Below are 15,867 nucleotides of genomic sequence, written 5' to 3'. Positions count from 1 at the left end.
AAAAGGAACAACCTGCAGCAGAAGAACAAAGGCGCCAGAAGATCCTTACACCAGACAGACAGCAGGTGATTACATCTGATTGTCTTTGTTCACTAGAGTTGAAGTGATTTATGTGCTTAGTTTGCATGAATCTTCTTGTCGAAGTATAGATTAGATTCTTAAGTACTCGATTTCATGTTTTTGACGATATTAGTACAGCATTCATGTCTGTCAAGAACCTTTGTCTATTTGGACTAATATCTCTACCCTGTCTATAGGAGAATCTGGAAGCACTATTGAAATGTGTTGGTCAAGATGTGGGATTCAGTCGGGATAGACCTATTGCGGCTTCGATTATCTACAAGTCATTACTACAGTGGCGTTCCTTTGAAGCAGAGAGAACAAATGTTTTTGATCGCATAATACAGACTATTGGAACCGCAATTGAGGTATGAACTTTTGAGTAGGCTCAGAGGAATCAATTGTGCATAGATAGTACATTTACTTCAATGAACTTGGCGTTTCATAGAGCCAGGAGAATAACGATGTTCTAGCATATTGGTTATCCAACACATCAATGCTACTTTCTCTTCTTCAACGCACTTTGAAAGCAAGTGGTGCAGGTGGCCTTGGTCAGCAGAGGCGAAGAACACCGTCAGCTACTCTTTTTGGTAGAATGACTCAGGTAAAAATCTGTTGTAAACCTAGCTATAAATTTAGCACCAATGCAAATAGGCAAAAATTTCAAATTCTAAATATATATTTTTCTCAGGAATGCCCATAAGTTCTGTTATTCCCCCAAATGCCCTTTCTTAACTCCGTCTGGAACAATTATATGTTCTATTACCCCCTTAGTTCTTGTTATTCCCTCAAATGCCGTTGGTAACCCCTCCTGGAACAATTACATGTGGTAATGAATGATTATGTGATCAATCTATGTTCATTTCTCCATTACATGTACTACTTGACCAATTGTATTAATCATTTACTTTGCTCTTTCGGGGTTTGACCAGTCATACCATAGAAAGAAAAATTAGGGGTATTTGGGGAACAAAAGAATAGTTCGGAATTTCAGAGTTTTTGCCATGCAATTATAGATGTATTTAAGTATTTCAGCATATTTTATGATTACTCACATCAATGTTTTTCAGAGCTTCCGTTCCTCACCTGGAGGTTTGTCATTTTCTAATGGCAACATCATAGGTGGGTTAGATTCATTGAGACAGGTGGAAGCAAAGTATCCTGCGTTGTTGTTCAAGCAACAACTTACCGCATATGTGGAGAAGATATATGGAATGATTCGAGATAATTTAAAGAAAGAAATAACACCCCTGCTTGGGCTTTGCATCCAGGTTGGCAAATGTTTGTCTGGTTCATTATACTTTGTGAATGGCCATTGTCTTTTAAGAAGGTTCATAAGTTTTGGTTGCATCATGATTTTTACAGGCACCTAGAACATCAAGAACAACACTAGGAAAAGCTGCATCAAGGTCTGTACATGCCAGTAGTGCTGCACAGCAAATACTGAGTAGCCATTGGCATGGCATTATTAAGAGTCTCAGTAGCTTGCTGAGCATCATGCGTGCTAATAATGTAATCAACAGCTTTGAAACACTTTGTACATTTGTTTTCTCAAAGTTTGGAATTGAATAATTTTTCTATTAACTTCTGTTTGTATATGTTCATATCAGGTGCCATCATTTTTCATCAGCAAAGTTTTTACTCAGATATTTTCCTACATTAATGTTCAGCTTTTCAACAGGTGATAACATGTTGTTGGCATCACAAACCCTAAATTTGTACCTATTGGATTATTTTATTTTATAATGAACTTTTTTGTGGTTCAGTCTGTTATTGCGAAGAGAATGCTGTTCATTCAGTAATGGGGAATATGTCAAAGCTGGGTTAGCAGAGTTAGAACGTTGGGCGTATGATGCTTCAGAAACAGTAATTGGAATTCATGCCATGTCGTTTTTTGGTTATATGAGTTTGGATTCAATACAAATTGCATTCTTTTTGTAGTACGCTGGAAAATCCTGGGATGAGCTAAAGCACATAAGGCAGGCTGTTGGATTCCTGGTAACTTTTGTAGTGTCGTATGTGTGCCTGCACACTGTTTATTTCTATTCCATTCTTAATTTCTGCTGACCTGATTGTTATGATTTTTGCCAGGTTATACACCAGAAACCAAAGAAATCACTGGATGAGATAACTCATGATCTTTGTCCTGTATGTAGAACCATATATTGTGCATTAGTTTGTGTTAGGTCATGTGTTGTAAAATATTATCTTATGTTGGGTTACATGTGTGCCTTAGGTGCTAAGCATACAACAACTTTATCGCATCAGCACTATGTATTGGGATGATAAATATGGAACTCACAGTGTTTCTACTGAGGTGAGGATAAATTAATGAACATCATATGGACAACTGTTGTGCTTGATCTTTGTTTTTGTTTCACCTCCCATTTTGTTGATTGTTAACATTTTAGGTTTAAAATAATTAATATTGACATTAATCTTTGAGAATCTATTGTTGAAAGTATATTAATTCAAATGCATCATGAAATTCATCAAGGAAAACTATCTCTAGTTAATTGTGAAACTTTTTCTTGGAAATTTGATACAAGGGTGTTAAATCTGGGTTCCTCTGCCAGGTTATTGCAAGCATGAGAGTCTTGATGACAGAAGATTCAAACAATGCAATGAGCAACTCTTTCCTACTGGATGATGACTCAAGGTTCGTCATAAGTTGATGATTTATGAAAAAGCATTTGAATACTTGGAAGCAGATATTGACATTTTTTCCTTTCTTTGTGCATTGCAGCATTCCCTTTTCTGTTGATGATATATCAAAATCGATGCCAGAAACAGATCTATCTGATATTGATCCTCCTAATGTTCTTCGAGAAAATCCTGGTTTCTTTTTCTTACAACCTCAAGCAGCATAATATGTGTTTTTATTTAGCAGAATAAAATATCTGGACTCTGCCATTTTTTCAAGAGTTTGGAATCTGCTAATACCCTTTATTGTAAAATGGATTGTAAAGTAGCAAGTAAAATGTAAACTCCATTCAGCCATTAGTCATTCACTCATCATTATCCTTACCATCCTCATCCTCATCCTCATCTTGGCTCAATTATTCTTTAGGCTTTGATCGATTTCGATAAGATCGATCAATGCGTTTTTTTGGTTATATTTATAGCTTGATTCCATTGATCAGCTATTAGCAATGTTATTAGATAAGAGGTACAAATAGAAAGAACGCGGTTTCAATATTTTTTTAGCTTGGCACACTTGACTGACTGGTTTGTGCTAGCAGAAGTTTTGGATTTTTGTATCTTTTTTTACATGTTCCTATTACATCTGAATTTTTTTTCGCTGGTCAAATGAATAAAATTTGTGGACAATTCATTCATGATATTTCATTTGTATCGCCTTTTCACATTTAAAATTTATTGAGGTGCTATTGGAATTCAGTGATTTTGGGAGTGTCGGATTGGCAACCCCCAAGAATCTTAGCAATTAGGAAGGTTGGCCGTAGAATCTTGGCAGACACCAAAGTAAGGGGGCCTCTTCCTGTTGATGACTCTCACTACATACAAACAAGGCAAACGGTAATTAACTGATTTGCAAGACAATACGTAGACATCGAGTGATGTTCCTCCCTTTATTTATTGTTAACATCTCGGGAAGAAGAATCCAAACCAATATTTTTTTACGTTGGCCATATGCACTCAGAAATTTACTGATGACCATATTGTTTGGGTAGTCAAAAAGTGATTGGGAAACACTAAGGTATGTATACCGTGGTTAAATAAGTTATTTGGTAAGAAGGTCAAGTTGTGGAAGATAAATGTATTAATGACCTAATGTTTTTAACTAGCTCATTAGGAAAGTGGATGATTGTGTGTGGGGTTGAGCTTGGTGAAAAGGTTGTCACCTATTATACAAGATGGGATGGTGAAGGTTTTGATGTATTTGGTAGCATCCCTCATCCCAAGGAGACATGGAATACATGTTTATCCAGCCATGAGTTCATATTGTAGTAGAGAAAATGGTGGTCTTTAGGACCCTAGCATCCAATAGATGCTTGCCATATATTGTGTTGTTTAGCTCCTAGAAGTTCCTGAGTTCTCTAAAGATTTGGCAACATCATCTCTCGGTCTTCCAATATAGAAGAATCACATTTTTGAGACAAAAATTCATTAAAACCAAGAACCACATAATGTTCTCAAATAAGTTTCTTTCATTCCCTCATATCCTTTACTATTGTTACATATCTTCAGACCTTATCAATGAAATAACATTATGGTACGATTTAGAGAGAGAGAGAGAGAACACGCTAATGTAAACCAATCATTATTGTATAAAAACATTTGTACGTAGAGATTAATAATTCTCACATTTATATGTAGAGATTAACATTGGCCAAATCAGTGAGACGATATGTACTCTGTTTTTTGATATAAATGGGCTATGCGGGTTTATACATGCGTAATGCATATATGCACACCACCCATAATGACAAAAATATACATAGTTCGTTTAATAGTAATAAAGAAAGAGAAAACAGCGTAGGTCCTACCGAGACTTGAACTCGGGTTACTGGATTCAGAGTCCAATGTCCTAACCACTAGACCATAGGACCACATTATATTACCGAGTAAAAAGATATTATATATAGTATTAACATTAGAATCACATGAAGTTTATAGCATTTCTAACATCTTTAGGCTAAGCTTCCTTTTAATTTACATAGTCACATCCAAAACCTATATGAGTGCTACCAGATGGAAGTAAACGCAAAAGTCAACAACAAACAACCAATGATTTAGGAAATGAGATTCTTATTTCAACTCTAGTCATGAGTCATGACACTTAAGTTTGTATGCTAATGCCCCTGGTATAATTGAGATGAGGAACTCTAAACAACATATTTCAAGGAAGAAGTTGAAATGATGCCATTGCACTTAACACACATAATGTGAAGCAATGCTAGATATTTTTTATTAATCGCTTAATTGTAACATATATCTAGATTAATGAATTCTTTGTGGGAATAGAAAATTAATTGGGCATTATAAATGGTCACCTAAAAATTAAATCTTGAGTTTCGGTAACTTAAAATTAAATGTTTTCATATGCCATACAAAAAGAGTGGCATTCTAGCAAGCAAATCAAAAAGTTGTTGAACATTTACTAATTTTTTTTTACTAACCATGCATATGTAGATTACCTGACATTTATAAAAAGAAGTAGTTTCCTTTTTCTTTTAGAGTGAGAGAGAGATTTTATGGTCTTCTTCAAAGGTCAAATACGACCTATGAGATAAAAAATATAACATTTTCATGTAATACACGTGAAAGAGAGTAGCAACTCTCGATGTTTAGGAACTTAAGGAATAGGAGTGCACAATGCAATTGTGAAAGAACCTTGTGTGAGGATTGAGTTTGGTCTAACAATCGGCAATGGTTCGGTTCGAGAGGGTCCAAACCGAACCGTTTAGAAATTTTGAAACCTGAACCGAACCGAATCACAAAACCGTTAAACGGAACCATTTTAAAAAATCCAATTCGTTAAGCCATTAAATCGGTAAAATGCGGTTTTGTTAACCGAACCGAACCGAACCACAAAACGTTTAACGGAACCATTAACAAAATTTAAACTGTTAAGCCATTAAATTGGTAAAACACGAGTTTGTGGTCCGGTTTCGGTTTTCAGCTTGTGTCAATTTTTAAATTTTAAATTTTAGAAATTAAAATATTTCATTATTTAAATTTTTTTAAATTTAAAGATTTTCCTAAAATGTGAGAATAAGGCGTGAAAATGAAAAGATTATTTAAAAACAAATTATATTATTTTTATTTTTATTTTTAAAAGAAAATTACAAAAATAAAAAAATCGTGAAACCGTTTAAATCACAGTTTCTAACTATTGAAACCGAACTGAACCATTAAAAAAGCCCCAAACCTGGACCAATCCTAACCGAACCATTTAAACCATTAAGTCGTGGTTTCACGGTTCGGTTCGGTTCAAACTGAACCGTTGTTGATTGTTAGTTTGGTCAAAGGTGTGCGGAAAGCATAGTCGAATGTGATAAACCTAAAGGATTGTATCAAAGTGTGATACTTAAGACACCCCAACTTTTTTTGGGAAAAATGTGTATAGTTAGTTGACTACTATCATCACATTATTTGAGAGAGAGAAAAGTAGGCTTTAATTGAGTTGCTCATGTTGAACTCTTTGGGTCCATGATTGAGATTATTAGTCGCAATTGTTGATATCTATTGTATTTGGTGATATGATGTTGATATGTTTTGGATATATGTCAAGAGTATTTTATATTCATGCTAGTTTTTGAGATTGAAAATCCATGGTCTTGACTCTTGTAGGCAATACATTTGCATGATAGATGTGTAAAGATGTTTTCTTACCATATTCGCAAAACTATAACTTAATCATGGCAAAATTCTGGCACCATATTCTATGAAATGAGAAAGTTTTGGGTAGGTGTGGTGAAAAGTTGATGAAGTGTTTATGTTAAATTACTAAAATGGTCTATAAACATATATCTTTCTTGGTTGTGAGGATCAAAATGACAAGAGCAAAACAATTCTAATTCTCAAGGAATAGAAAACCAAGAAATTGTAGAGTTTGGTGTTTTGACACTAGGGAATCATGACAACATCATATGATTGCAGCAACAAGACACAAACTAGGAACAATAATGGGGTTTAAGTCTTTTAGGTGAGTTTCAAGTGGTCGATTGGAATGAATAAATGTGCATCGTTTAGCATTGTCATTTGATAAACTATTTATCATCAACATGTGCTTAACATTAACTAATCATGCTTATAACACCCAAAATTGAAAGAAAAGAATTGCAACATGTCCTCTCATTGTACTTGTAGTCCAAATTGTTTAAATCATTTTATGTTTTCTCATTGCCCTAAATGCCCTTGTGCTTATAGATACATTTCTAAATAGTATGCACATGGTGGTGGCTCTCCACCATGACAACTTAGTGGCAATGCTATAACTTAAAAATAGCCCTCTTTTGACAAGATTCTTTTGTTTGGTTCATTATGGAGAATATTGACAAAGTTTTGTATGAGCATCCTTGAAATGTAGTTGATTTTGCATAGTGCAATCAATTGGTCAATTATTAAATTCCTTTTGGATTACACTACTTCAAGAGATATTTACAAAACAGATGGTGAAATGTTGATATGTTGCAAGGAATGCCTTGTATGTCTGAACTCAAAACTCATATCCTTTAATTAAAGTGGTAACTAGTTATCATGAAAAATGGACTCTAGTTGTTCACATATATTTTTAAGAGTATCCCAAACATAACTCGAGCTTAAATCTGATTTCAAATACAAAAATTGAATTATATATGTGCTTGATATTTTGAGTACCTCAACATTCGTTGTCTACTTAATGATGACTATCAATAATCTCCAAAGCAAAGGTGTTGGTCTTTTAGTTTCACCACTAATGATGTACTTAAGCCAGATTGAAGGAATAAGAAAAACATAATGTCAAGAAGTCATGACAAAAATAAGAATATTAGCATATATATTTGCCTAAATTTGCATTTCTTTCAACATGGCCTCGATAAATGAGGTCATTGGCTCATTGTAACCATAACATATTTCCAATCCCATATCCTGGCCCTCATTTGGCCAATACACAATTCAAAACGTGAAGTTGAAACAATTTCATGCAACGCTACTTAACTAAGCACACTAGAAGGCCACTAAAATCTTTGTGCCTAACAATATAGGTCCTATGTTGGATCATGAAGATGTCATAACAATCTATAACAACCCTTGCCTTTGACCATACCCAACTAGGTTGTACAACCCCTTTATTGGTTTGTCCACAACTAGTTAAGAATATTGTATTCTACAGAACAATCATGAATATTTAGAAGTAATGGTTGGTTGGTTTGACAATGGACACTACATAGTTCAAATTCCATTCTGTAACAATTGTGGTCAAGTGTCACTCCAAACCATGACCATTTTTTGGTAGCCATATTATTTGTCATCAGACTTCATTAGAGCTCGCGTATTTCCGAGGGCAACCACGATGGAATGAAGTACACATTGCGGAAGTTCAAGATGGTTGCCAGATATATTACCCCCAGTCTTTTGAGAACCCAATCGATCATTGTCATGTCATGTCAACACCACACAATGCCCATTTCCCTATGCTTTCCTTCTAGCCTCAAGCTTGCTCGACTGCTTGTACTGCCAGCTATCTTGTACATACGTTTCGCTCGCCAATTGTGTGTGACCACCATATGAGCACAATGCCACATTTTCAAGGCTCGGTAATGGCTGCCCAATAAGTGGACCTCGGACTTAAACGACACACTCGGGGGGTGTGCGGGAAACCCATTCGCAAACTCGGGGTGCCAATGGGGAAGGTTGGGTTACTATTTACAGACCAAAAATGAACAAGAATCTCAGTTTTCATCAGATTATGTGGATCTAAGTAGTAGTATGAGAGTGCTTAAATTGGGGTTTCCTAATTTGGGCAGGAGGATAACTTGGGTCTCTTTCTCTTTTCTGTGTGTCTGTCTGTCTGTCTGTCTCTCTCCCTGGCATCATGCTTCCCTCATCAATCCTTTTCCACTACTTATTGATGCGATCCACACACTAAGTCTTCAAAGGAAGGAATTAACCCATTGATGTTGATTTCACCATCCAAGGTAATGGCAATCTCTCTCTCCCCTTGTCATCAATTTAAAGGCATATCATCTTAATAGTTTTTATCCTCTGTTTTGCTTTGTTTTTTTTAATTTTATTATAGACCATATTATTATGATGTTCAATCGTATAGCCACAGTATCATGAAGTGGTTTAATTCACTTTCAATGCCAAAAGACATGATACATGCACACATGTACATGTAGATGCACACATACACATGTACAAGTAGATAGATAAATAGACATGTACATACCCTTATGCATATATGGATTTAAGGATTAAGCATATTTGATTTCTGTCACTACAGACATGGTGGATTCCTCCTTTCTTCCATGTTTCTCTCTTTGTCTCAAATTTGATTTTTGGGCCTTCTTTCATTTGGAAAGGCTGTATATGAGTTTTACTTGATTGTATATGTTATTCCTATATCAATAAATAACGTTTCTATGTCATTTTAATTCAGAATATGTTTCTCTTTGCTATTTTCATAACAAATGTTTGTTTTCTTCTATGATGATTAAAAAGGTTTGAGTGACAAAAGGTCATCTCATTGAAAATTAGGATCAGTACGATCAATCGATGGAAGCATCATCTTCATCTTCATTATTGCCATCATCGTCGCCGATGATAATGATGATAGATGAGCAACATTTAGCAGAGATTTTCTACAGGTTTGACAAAGACAAAGATGGAAGCCTTACAGAACTACAGCTTGGGGCACTCCTAAGATCCCTAGGGTTAAAGCCAGATCAACAACAGTTAGAATCCCTCCTAGAGAGGGCTGATACCAATAACAATGGCATGATCGAGTTCCAAGAGTTTGTAAATCTGGTTCTAACAAAGCCACCTCATGACAAAGTAAGCAATCCTATAATAGGAGAAGAAGAAGAAGATGATGATGATAATGTGAAACGATTACCAATGACAGCAATGTTTTACACTGAGGAGCAGTTGCGTTCTCTTTTCCGAGCTTTTGATAGTGATGGGAATGGCTATGTGAGTGAAACCGAACTGGCGAATTCTATGGCCCGGTTAGGACATGTTTTGTCGGAACAGGAGCTTGCGGAGATGATGAAGGAAGCTGATACCGATGGGGATGGCCAGATAAGCTACGAAGAGTTTGCAGCCGCCATCACATTTGCTGCTTATGAGGCTCAAAACAAGATTTGATTCAACATGTATCCTAGACTTTAGTAAGAACTTCTTGAATAATAAGTCCCCAAGTCTTGTATTTTTCATATTGGGGTTGTATTTATCTAAAACAGGGTGAATCTTAAGTAATGTCAGTAAAATGTAGCCTTTCTATTGACCCATATGTCACCGAGGCTCAAACATAAAACCTCACTAACACCAGATCAAACTTTGAGATCGTTCTCTAATTTACTGTATGACCCTGTGAAATGTAGGGATTGGCAATCATCATATCGGGTGGTGAGAAGGCAGACATCAAATCATGTCTTATTGAGCAGTCATATACTTCAAAATGGAACGAAGATGTCGAGAATAACAAATTATCACATAAACCTAGCATGTTGAGATAGCTACATGGAATGACAAGTGAGAAGAACTATTAAACATGAGGTTCCAACACATCATCTTGCTCATATGCGATTTAATGTGAGAGGAGCAATCACCTTCCTCCACGCTTGTGGTTCACTAATTGTCAATAGCTTGGTTTGAACTCCAGCTTAACAGGGTTTGGTTGGAAAACAGTTTGGTTTGAAATTGTAAAATCATAGTTCACTTTGGCTTGTAAGGTTATATTTCTGATATGAAAACAGTAAGCTCTGATATATTTAGAAGTTTCATTTTCCATTTCAATTTTTTCTGCAAATTACTAGCTAAAATTGTTTAAGAGGTTTACAACAGCTTTGTTGTAAACAATTTATAAAGGTTAAAAAATTTAGAGTTTGGTCTTTTAAAAGGTTTTTCGAGTTAATGGACTCCTGAAGCAAATGTGTCCCATAGGTCTTTTCTTTTTACCTTTCAAGGATGGTAAAACTCTCTATGTGTGAGGCATTGGCTTTCCTAAACCCCAAACCCCTAAACTTTGGAAAGCTCTATTTCATATTTTTTTCACAGAAATTTGTTACATTGCTCTTATAGCATCAACAAATAAGGACCCACCAAAATACACAATTTGCACAGAGCAAATCAGGTGATTAACAATAAAAACTGTCGGGAATGAATCATTTCTACGGCCTGGACATTTTGGAATGTGGCCTATTCAATCAAAGGAAAGGAAACTTGAAGAAAATGATGCATGGGTGGGAATGACAAATGAATTAAAGATACATGAACCCATAGCAAAGCAAATAGATAGATGTTCAGAAAGCTCGACTCAAACCAATGTCTGGAGTGCAAGCAAGATACATACTCAGAAAATCAATCGAAAATAATTGATCAAAAAGGGAAAGTAAACTCGAAGAACATGATACATGGGTGGCATGTTTTTTATCAAATAAAATGATGATAATATTGATGTCGACGCAGATATTGATACAATTAAGAATATGAAAAAATGAGCAAATAAATGCTGGAAAAAGAAAATTTTACACAATATTATGAAATAATAGCTGTTTGGTGAAATACAGGTTTTAAGTGTGATCATCAGGCTGCATATTATTTTTCGACGACTGTGATAGTCGTAATCTGGCGAGCCTTTCTTGTTCTTTTTGGATTAAATCTTCAGCATCCTTCAAAGCTTTATGCCTCTTCAACTCTGCATCTTGACTACATGCTCTGATTTGTGTTGCAAATAGATATAGTGCCTTTGCTGCTTTGATCCTATGACATATTATCATGAAAAAAAAAAAGATGGAATATTTAAATTTTGCATCTTGCTTCATTGCCCTTTTTGTATTAAATATTTTTTATTGCCAATTTTCGTTATAACTCAGCCTCATCAGCATGCATGAAAAAATGAAAAAGAGTATCAGCTTTTTTGAATCTGCCGTCTTTTGAATTAATAACTTTTTTGGTCAGCATTTTACATGGAGTTTTTTTTAACAGGCATTTTGCATTAGAACTTTTTTAGTTGATATATCAAATTAAGCTAGGCTTTGTATGTAGTTGTTCCATTGATGACCGAACAAATAAAATTAAGAGATGTACCTTGCATTTGATTCACCAGTAGTGACATGGACAGAATTTTCAATTACACGAGATGCCGCTTCTCTGAAGGTGAGATGGAGATTATCCCACTCTGTTCCCATAGTCTAGAACAAACATGCAATATTATTATCATTATCACTGTCATCATAAAGAAAATAATCACCAAAAAAACTATGGATTCCCAAAGAGTGTCGATAAAAATAACCACAAAATCCATATTCAAACATTTGAGTTGAGGAATAAGAACTAAAAGCCTCATTTCAGTGAGCCTATCTATAATTGAATGTCTAACGACAGTGAAGAATGATTTCAGAATTGAGTTGAGGATACTGAATCTGGTCTGCTTCTTATGCACAAACATTTTGCGCAAAAAGCTTCTCTTGATGTCTGACCAGAAAATCTTTCTGATGCTCGAAGCAACATCATCACAATTGAAATACACATGAATCAATCAATTCAAGCAAAGATGAAACCGAGAGAAGCCAAATCTCAACATAAATAAAACCAGTGACAAAATTCTGTAGCTTGCATTTATATCACATCAATAAGTTCTTGATTACAATCCTAAAAACCAGAACTTCAAAAGAAACTCATTAAAACCAAACCATGACTTCAAAAACATCCAAACATAATCTATGAGTTCAAAAGATCAACAGGACTCACTAATGACCTTCACTTCAGGTTGTCCACTATGATAACAAATTGGGTTCAGCAATGCTTGCAGATTGTACTTTTGTTGTATCAAGCATATGAAATAAAGATTAGCCACAATTTCATCAAGCATTTAGCATTAATAAATAGCCCCTACTCAACAAACTTATTCTGTTGACTTTTTACAATTTTCAGAACTATCATCATCAGAGTGTATCATCAGAGAATGTCGGCCAATGACAATAGCATTATTAATTGATGTCTCTGGATGAAGAATGAAAGCATAATTGGATTCGGGACGTACATTACAAAGAGCCTACTTTTCATTACAAACCATTCAGTTAGATGGTGATCCATTCCTTTCAGTCTTCTATAATTAGCAAACATCTTCCCTCCAACAAGCATGAGTTCACTGAATCAGAATTTGTTTGAATCACATGTTTATACCATCTGTGTCTACTAGTGTAGACAGTAGTACAACGCAAATGCCAATGGCAATATAATGCATATAATCTACAATTGACGATATGATGCACTTGCTTGTATCATGTTTTCTCTGATCTTATTTAGGAAAATTCATCATTTATCAGGATTGGGATCAGGTGCACCACCATTGTCATCAGAACAAGTCTGAGAAGCATTACATATAGTGTGCACAGTATGCTGCGGGATTCGAGGGAGATTCCACTGCAACTTTAGCCAGGAATTTGAGCATATTTCCTGGGCCGTGGGGCGTGAACTTCTATGATAAAAGATCTTTGGGGTTGTTTTTACTGGATATCTATAGATTTAGAGTCTACTCTGAGTATACAGCCAGCATATAGTGCAAAGGCAAAAGTTGGAATTCTTTTGAAGGACATGTCAAGAGACCTCAGAGCAACAACAAACAGCACCTCATAGAGGTAAATTTCTTGGCTGAGCTATTTAATTGGCATGCTCCAGCGCCTGAGAATATGCAGATCATCGCTTACAAGATTTTGCTTCCATCAGAGGATACAGAGTATCATTGCACAAAAGAGACCATGATCCCCCAAGTGAGCGGTTCACTATGGAGGAGATTTATGTCATATGGCATGAGCCTACAAGAGTGTACATAGCTGATTCACCCATGGCATCACAGTAGTCTGTTGATATTGGGTGTACCATTGACATAATCACATATAGCGTGAGTCTAAGGCGCACAACACTCACAATTCACACTATATTGTGAGATTATTATGAGTTCAGAATATACTAATGATAGGCAATGAATACTTAGATTAATAAAAAATGGTGTAATGGCGGTACTTAACCACACAAACAACCCCCAAGCACAGGACAAGAGACCAACATAAAATATCATCTGTATCTCATACCACGGAATATTATCTTATGCTATATATTGGAAGTTGAGATGAATGGATCTGATAGAAGAGAGCTTTGCCTCACCAATAGAGACTTGACAATGTCTCAAGATGCCGTAATAATGGGGGTAGCTAGTTCCCTTTATATAGCCCAACACCTTAGGTTCCAAAACCACCACAAGTTTCCATTTGTCATTATTTGTTTGTTCAATGTCCTACAATAATGGTTTCCTATTTATCCTACACCTAAACCATTAAATTTGGCATTAGAATTGGTCCCTCAGGTTATGCGCATAGCATGTATTTGGGGATAATTCCACTGCAACTTTAGGCAGGGATCTGGACCATTTTTTTGGGTCATGAACTTCTATAATTTAGAGATTTTTGGAGTTATTTTTATTTAGAGATTCGTGAATTCAACATCTATTCTGAGCATGCAGCCAGCATAAAAAAGGGCATGTATAAAGGCAGATGTCAACTTCTTCTGACGACTATAGCAATAGACCTCAGACCAAGTAAAAACTTCACCTAATAGAAGGCATGTACAAAGGCAGATGTCAACTTCTTCTGACGACTATAGCAATAGACCTCAGACCAAGTAAAAACTTCACCTAATAGAAGGATATTGCTTAACTGTGCTGTTTCATTGGCCCGCACCAGATGCTCAAGAGCATGCCGATCATCACAGAGAAGATGTTGTCGCCATTAGAAGCTATAGGGTACCATTGCCCAAGGGTAGCCATGATCCCCTACACAGTTATATTCAGAGGAGATTGATACTATATGAAATCCGCCTACACGGGTGTGCATGGTTGATCCACCCATGGTCTACCTATGTCTTGCTTTTGTACATTGTATCCTAAGTATAACTTTTATGTTTGGTTGCTATGTGATTTGACTTTGATTGCAGCCTAACTACCTAGATTAGGAACAATTGATTTTTGCTTAAATTTACCAGACATTCTATAAGATTCAAATCGCAAGTGTATGTAACATTTAGTCTCATGGGTTACTTTGGCCTTTTGAAGATGTTAATGTAAATATTCCATTTCTCTCCCATTTGCAACTTTAAAGGAAACCAGAAATGTGTTAGCACTTACCTCAGTAACAATAAGCACTGCATAATAGATGTCATGGACCAGACCATCACGATCAAAATGCTCCTTTCCTATCCTAGTCTTGTTTATGAAGTCCTGCACACCTTGTTGGAATTTTCCTTTTTCGAGGTCTCCATATTTGAGGCATTCACCACACACTGTACTGCTAAAGATGCCCACAACATCAATTGGCACACTACTTTTCTCTCCATCTGTCTGCAAACAGAACTTTCTTTAGGAAAAAGTTCCGTGTGGATATTTCATAGATTTCTTTCAGGACAACATAAATGAATCTTTTGAAGCTTTCCATTAGGAAAAAATATATGTGGATATTTGAAACAGTTTTTCAAGAAACGGAATGAAGCAAGCATTGGTTCATGAAAACTAGCCTTTATAGAAATTTATTACCAGCTGAAAATATGTAAAGTCAACAGTCCAAAATCTATAAAAAAATAAATTTGTATGTCTCTCCACATAATTTTAGATTTTCATGAAATTTATGTTTATATAAAAGACAGTTCATGGTTAAAAAATAATGTCCACAATCTAGACTCAAGCACTCATGATCCAAGGAAATAAAAATGTATCATCACTCAGTAAAACTTCAGTACACTTTTTAATGTTTCTTATAAATATTTATATATGTGTAGATAGATAGAGATAGTTATTTGTTTACATTTATATTTATGTGTGTGGATACACTCACACACACACACACATATACATATCGTGAGAGAGAGAAAGAAAGAAAGAAAGTTATATTAACGTCTTCTAAGGCCAAAATTGGCCCATGAGACAAATGGTTTACAAAAAAATGGGATATTTACCCATTCATCGAAAGTAAAATTATAAATAAATAAATAAATAAAATCCAACAGAAACACTGCTTGAAACTAGATTTTTGTGATATTTCTATTGGCTGTAAAAGGTTTTGACAGATCCCAATGTACATAGAT

The 15,867-nt window shown here is 35.4% G+C and overlaps 2 protein-coding genes, 1 non-coding gene and 1 pseudogene across 4 annotated transcripts; 2 read left to right on the top strand and 2 right to left on the bottom strand.

Annotated features, from left to right (window-relative positions):
* Positions 1-5: 5 nt before the first annotated feature.
* Positions 6-3,403, top strand: LOC147847668 (myosin-9-like; the record flags this gene model as incomplete). The annotated part of the gene is made up of 12 exons (XM_087338956.1): positions 6-65; positions 258-428; positions 509-664; positions 1,131-1,331; positions 1,426-1,572; positions 1,671-1,741; positions 1,827-1,926; positions 2,002-2,058; positions 2,152-2,208; positions 2,297-2,377; positions 2,637-2,719; positions 2,807-3,403. Coding segments are annotated over 12 exons (1,308 nt in total), but the record flags the coding sequence as incomplete, so codon positions are not given.
* A 1,156-nt stretch (positions 3,404-4,559) lies between these two features.
* Positions 4,560-4,631, bottom strand: TRNAQ-CUG (transfer RNA glutamine (anticodon CUG)). Its single transcript has one exon. It is a non-coding gene; the product is annotated as a tRNA-Gln (tRNA).
* Positions 4,632-8,610: 3,979 nt separating this feature from the next.
* On the top strand, positions 8,611-10,011 carry LOC147847666 (putative calcium-binding protein CML18 pseudogene; annotated as a pseudogene). Its single transcript, XR_015532284.1, has 2 exons — positions 8,611-8,705; positions 9,232-10,011. The product of XR_015532284.1 is annotated as a putative calcium-binding protein CML18 pseudogene (transcript).
* Positions 10,012-11,216: 1,205 nt separating this feature from the next.
* On the bottom strand, positions 11,217-15,148 carry LOC147847665 (uncharacterized). The gene is made up of 3 exons (XM_087338957.1): positions 14,915-15,148; positions 11,821-11,924; positions 11,217-11,493 (listed from the first exon to the last, which is right to left on the bottom strand). The coding sequence occupies exons 2-3, from the start codon at positions 11,919-11,921 to the stop codon at positions 11,304-11,306; spliced, it is 291 nt and encodes a 96-aa protein (XP_087195083.1). The 5' UTR covers positions 11,922-11,924; positions 14,915-15,148; the 3' UTR covers positions 11,217-11,303.
* Between the last annotated feature and the right edge of the window lie 719 nt (positions 15,149-15,867).

The sequence above is a fragment of the Azolla caroliniana genome, unplaced genomic scaffold (assembly GCF_043228905.1).
Source record: "Azolla caroliniana isolate FFs.n. ecotype wild unplaced genomic scaffold, voAzoCaro1.0.p SCAF_773, whole genome shotgun sequence".
Taxonomy (NCBI): domain Eukaryota; kingdom Viridiplantae; phylum Streptophyta; class Polypodiopsida; order Salviniales; family Salviniaceae; genus Azolla; species Azolla caroliniana.
This window is presented reverse-complemented; position numbering and strand designations above follow the sequence as displayed.

Bases quoted from the DNA above. Each gene is read 5' to 3' on its own strand.
- LOC147847665 (XM_087338957.1), bottom strand. From the start codon at position 11,921: ATGGGAACAGAGTGGGATAATCTCCATCTCACCTTCAGAGAAGCGGCA. The intron at 11,494-11,820 runs GTACATCTCTTA...AATATGTCATAG, and splicing joins ACTGGTGAATCAAATGCAAG to GATCAAAGCAGCAAAGGCAC.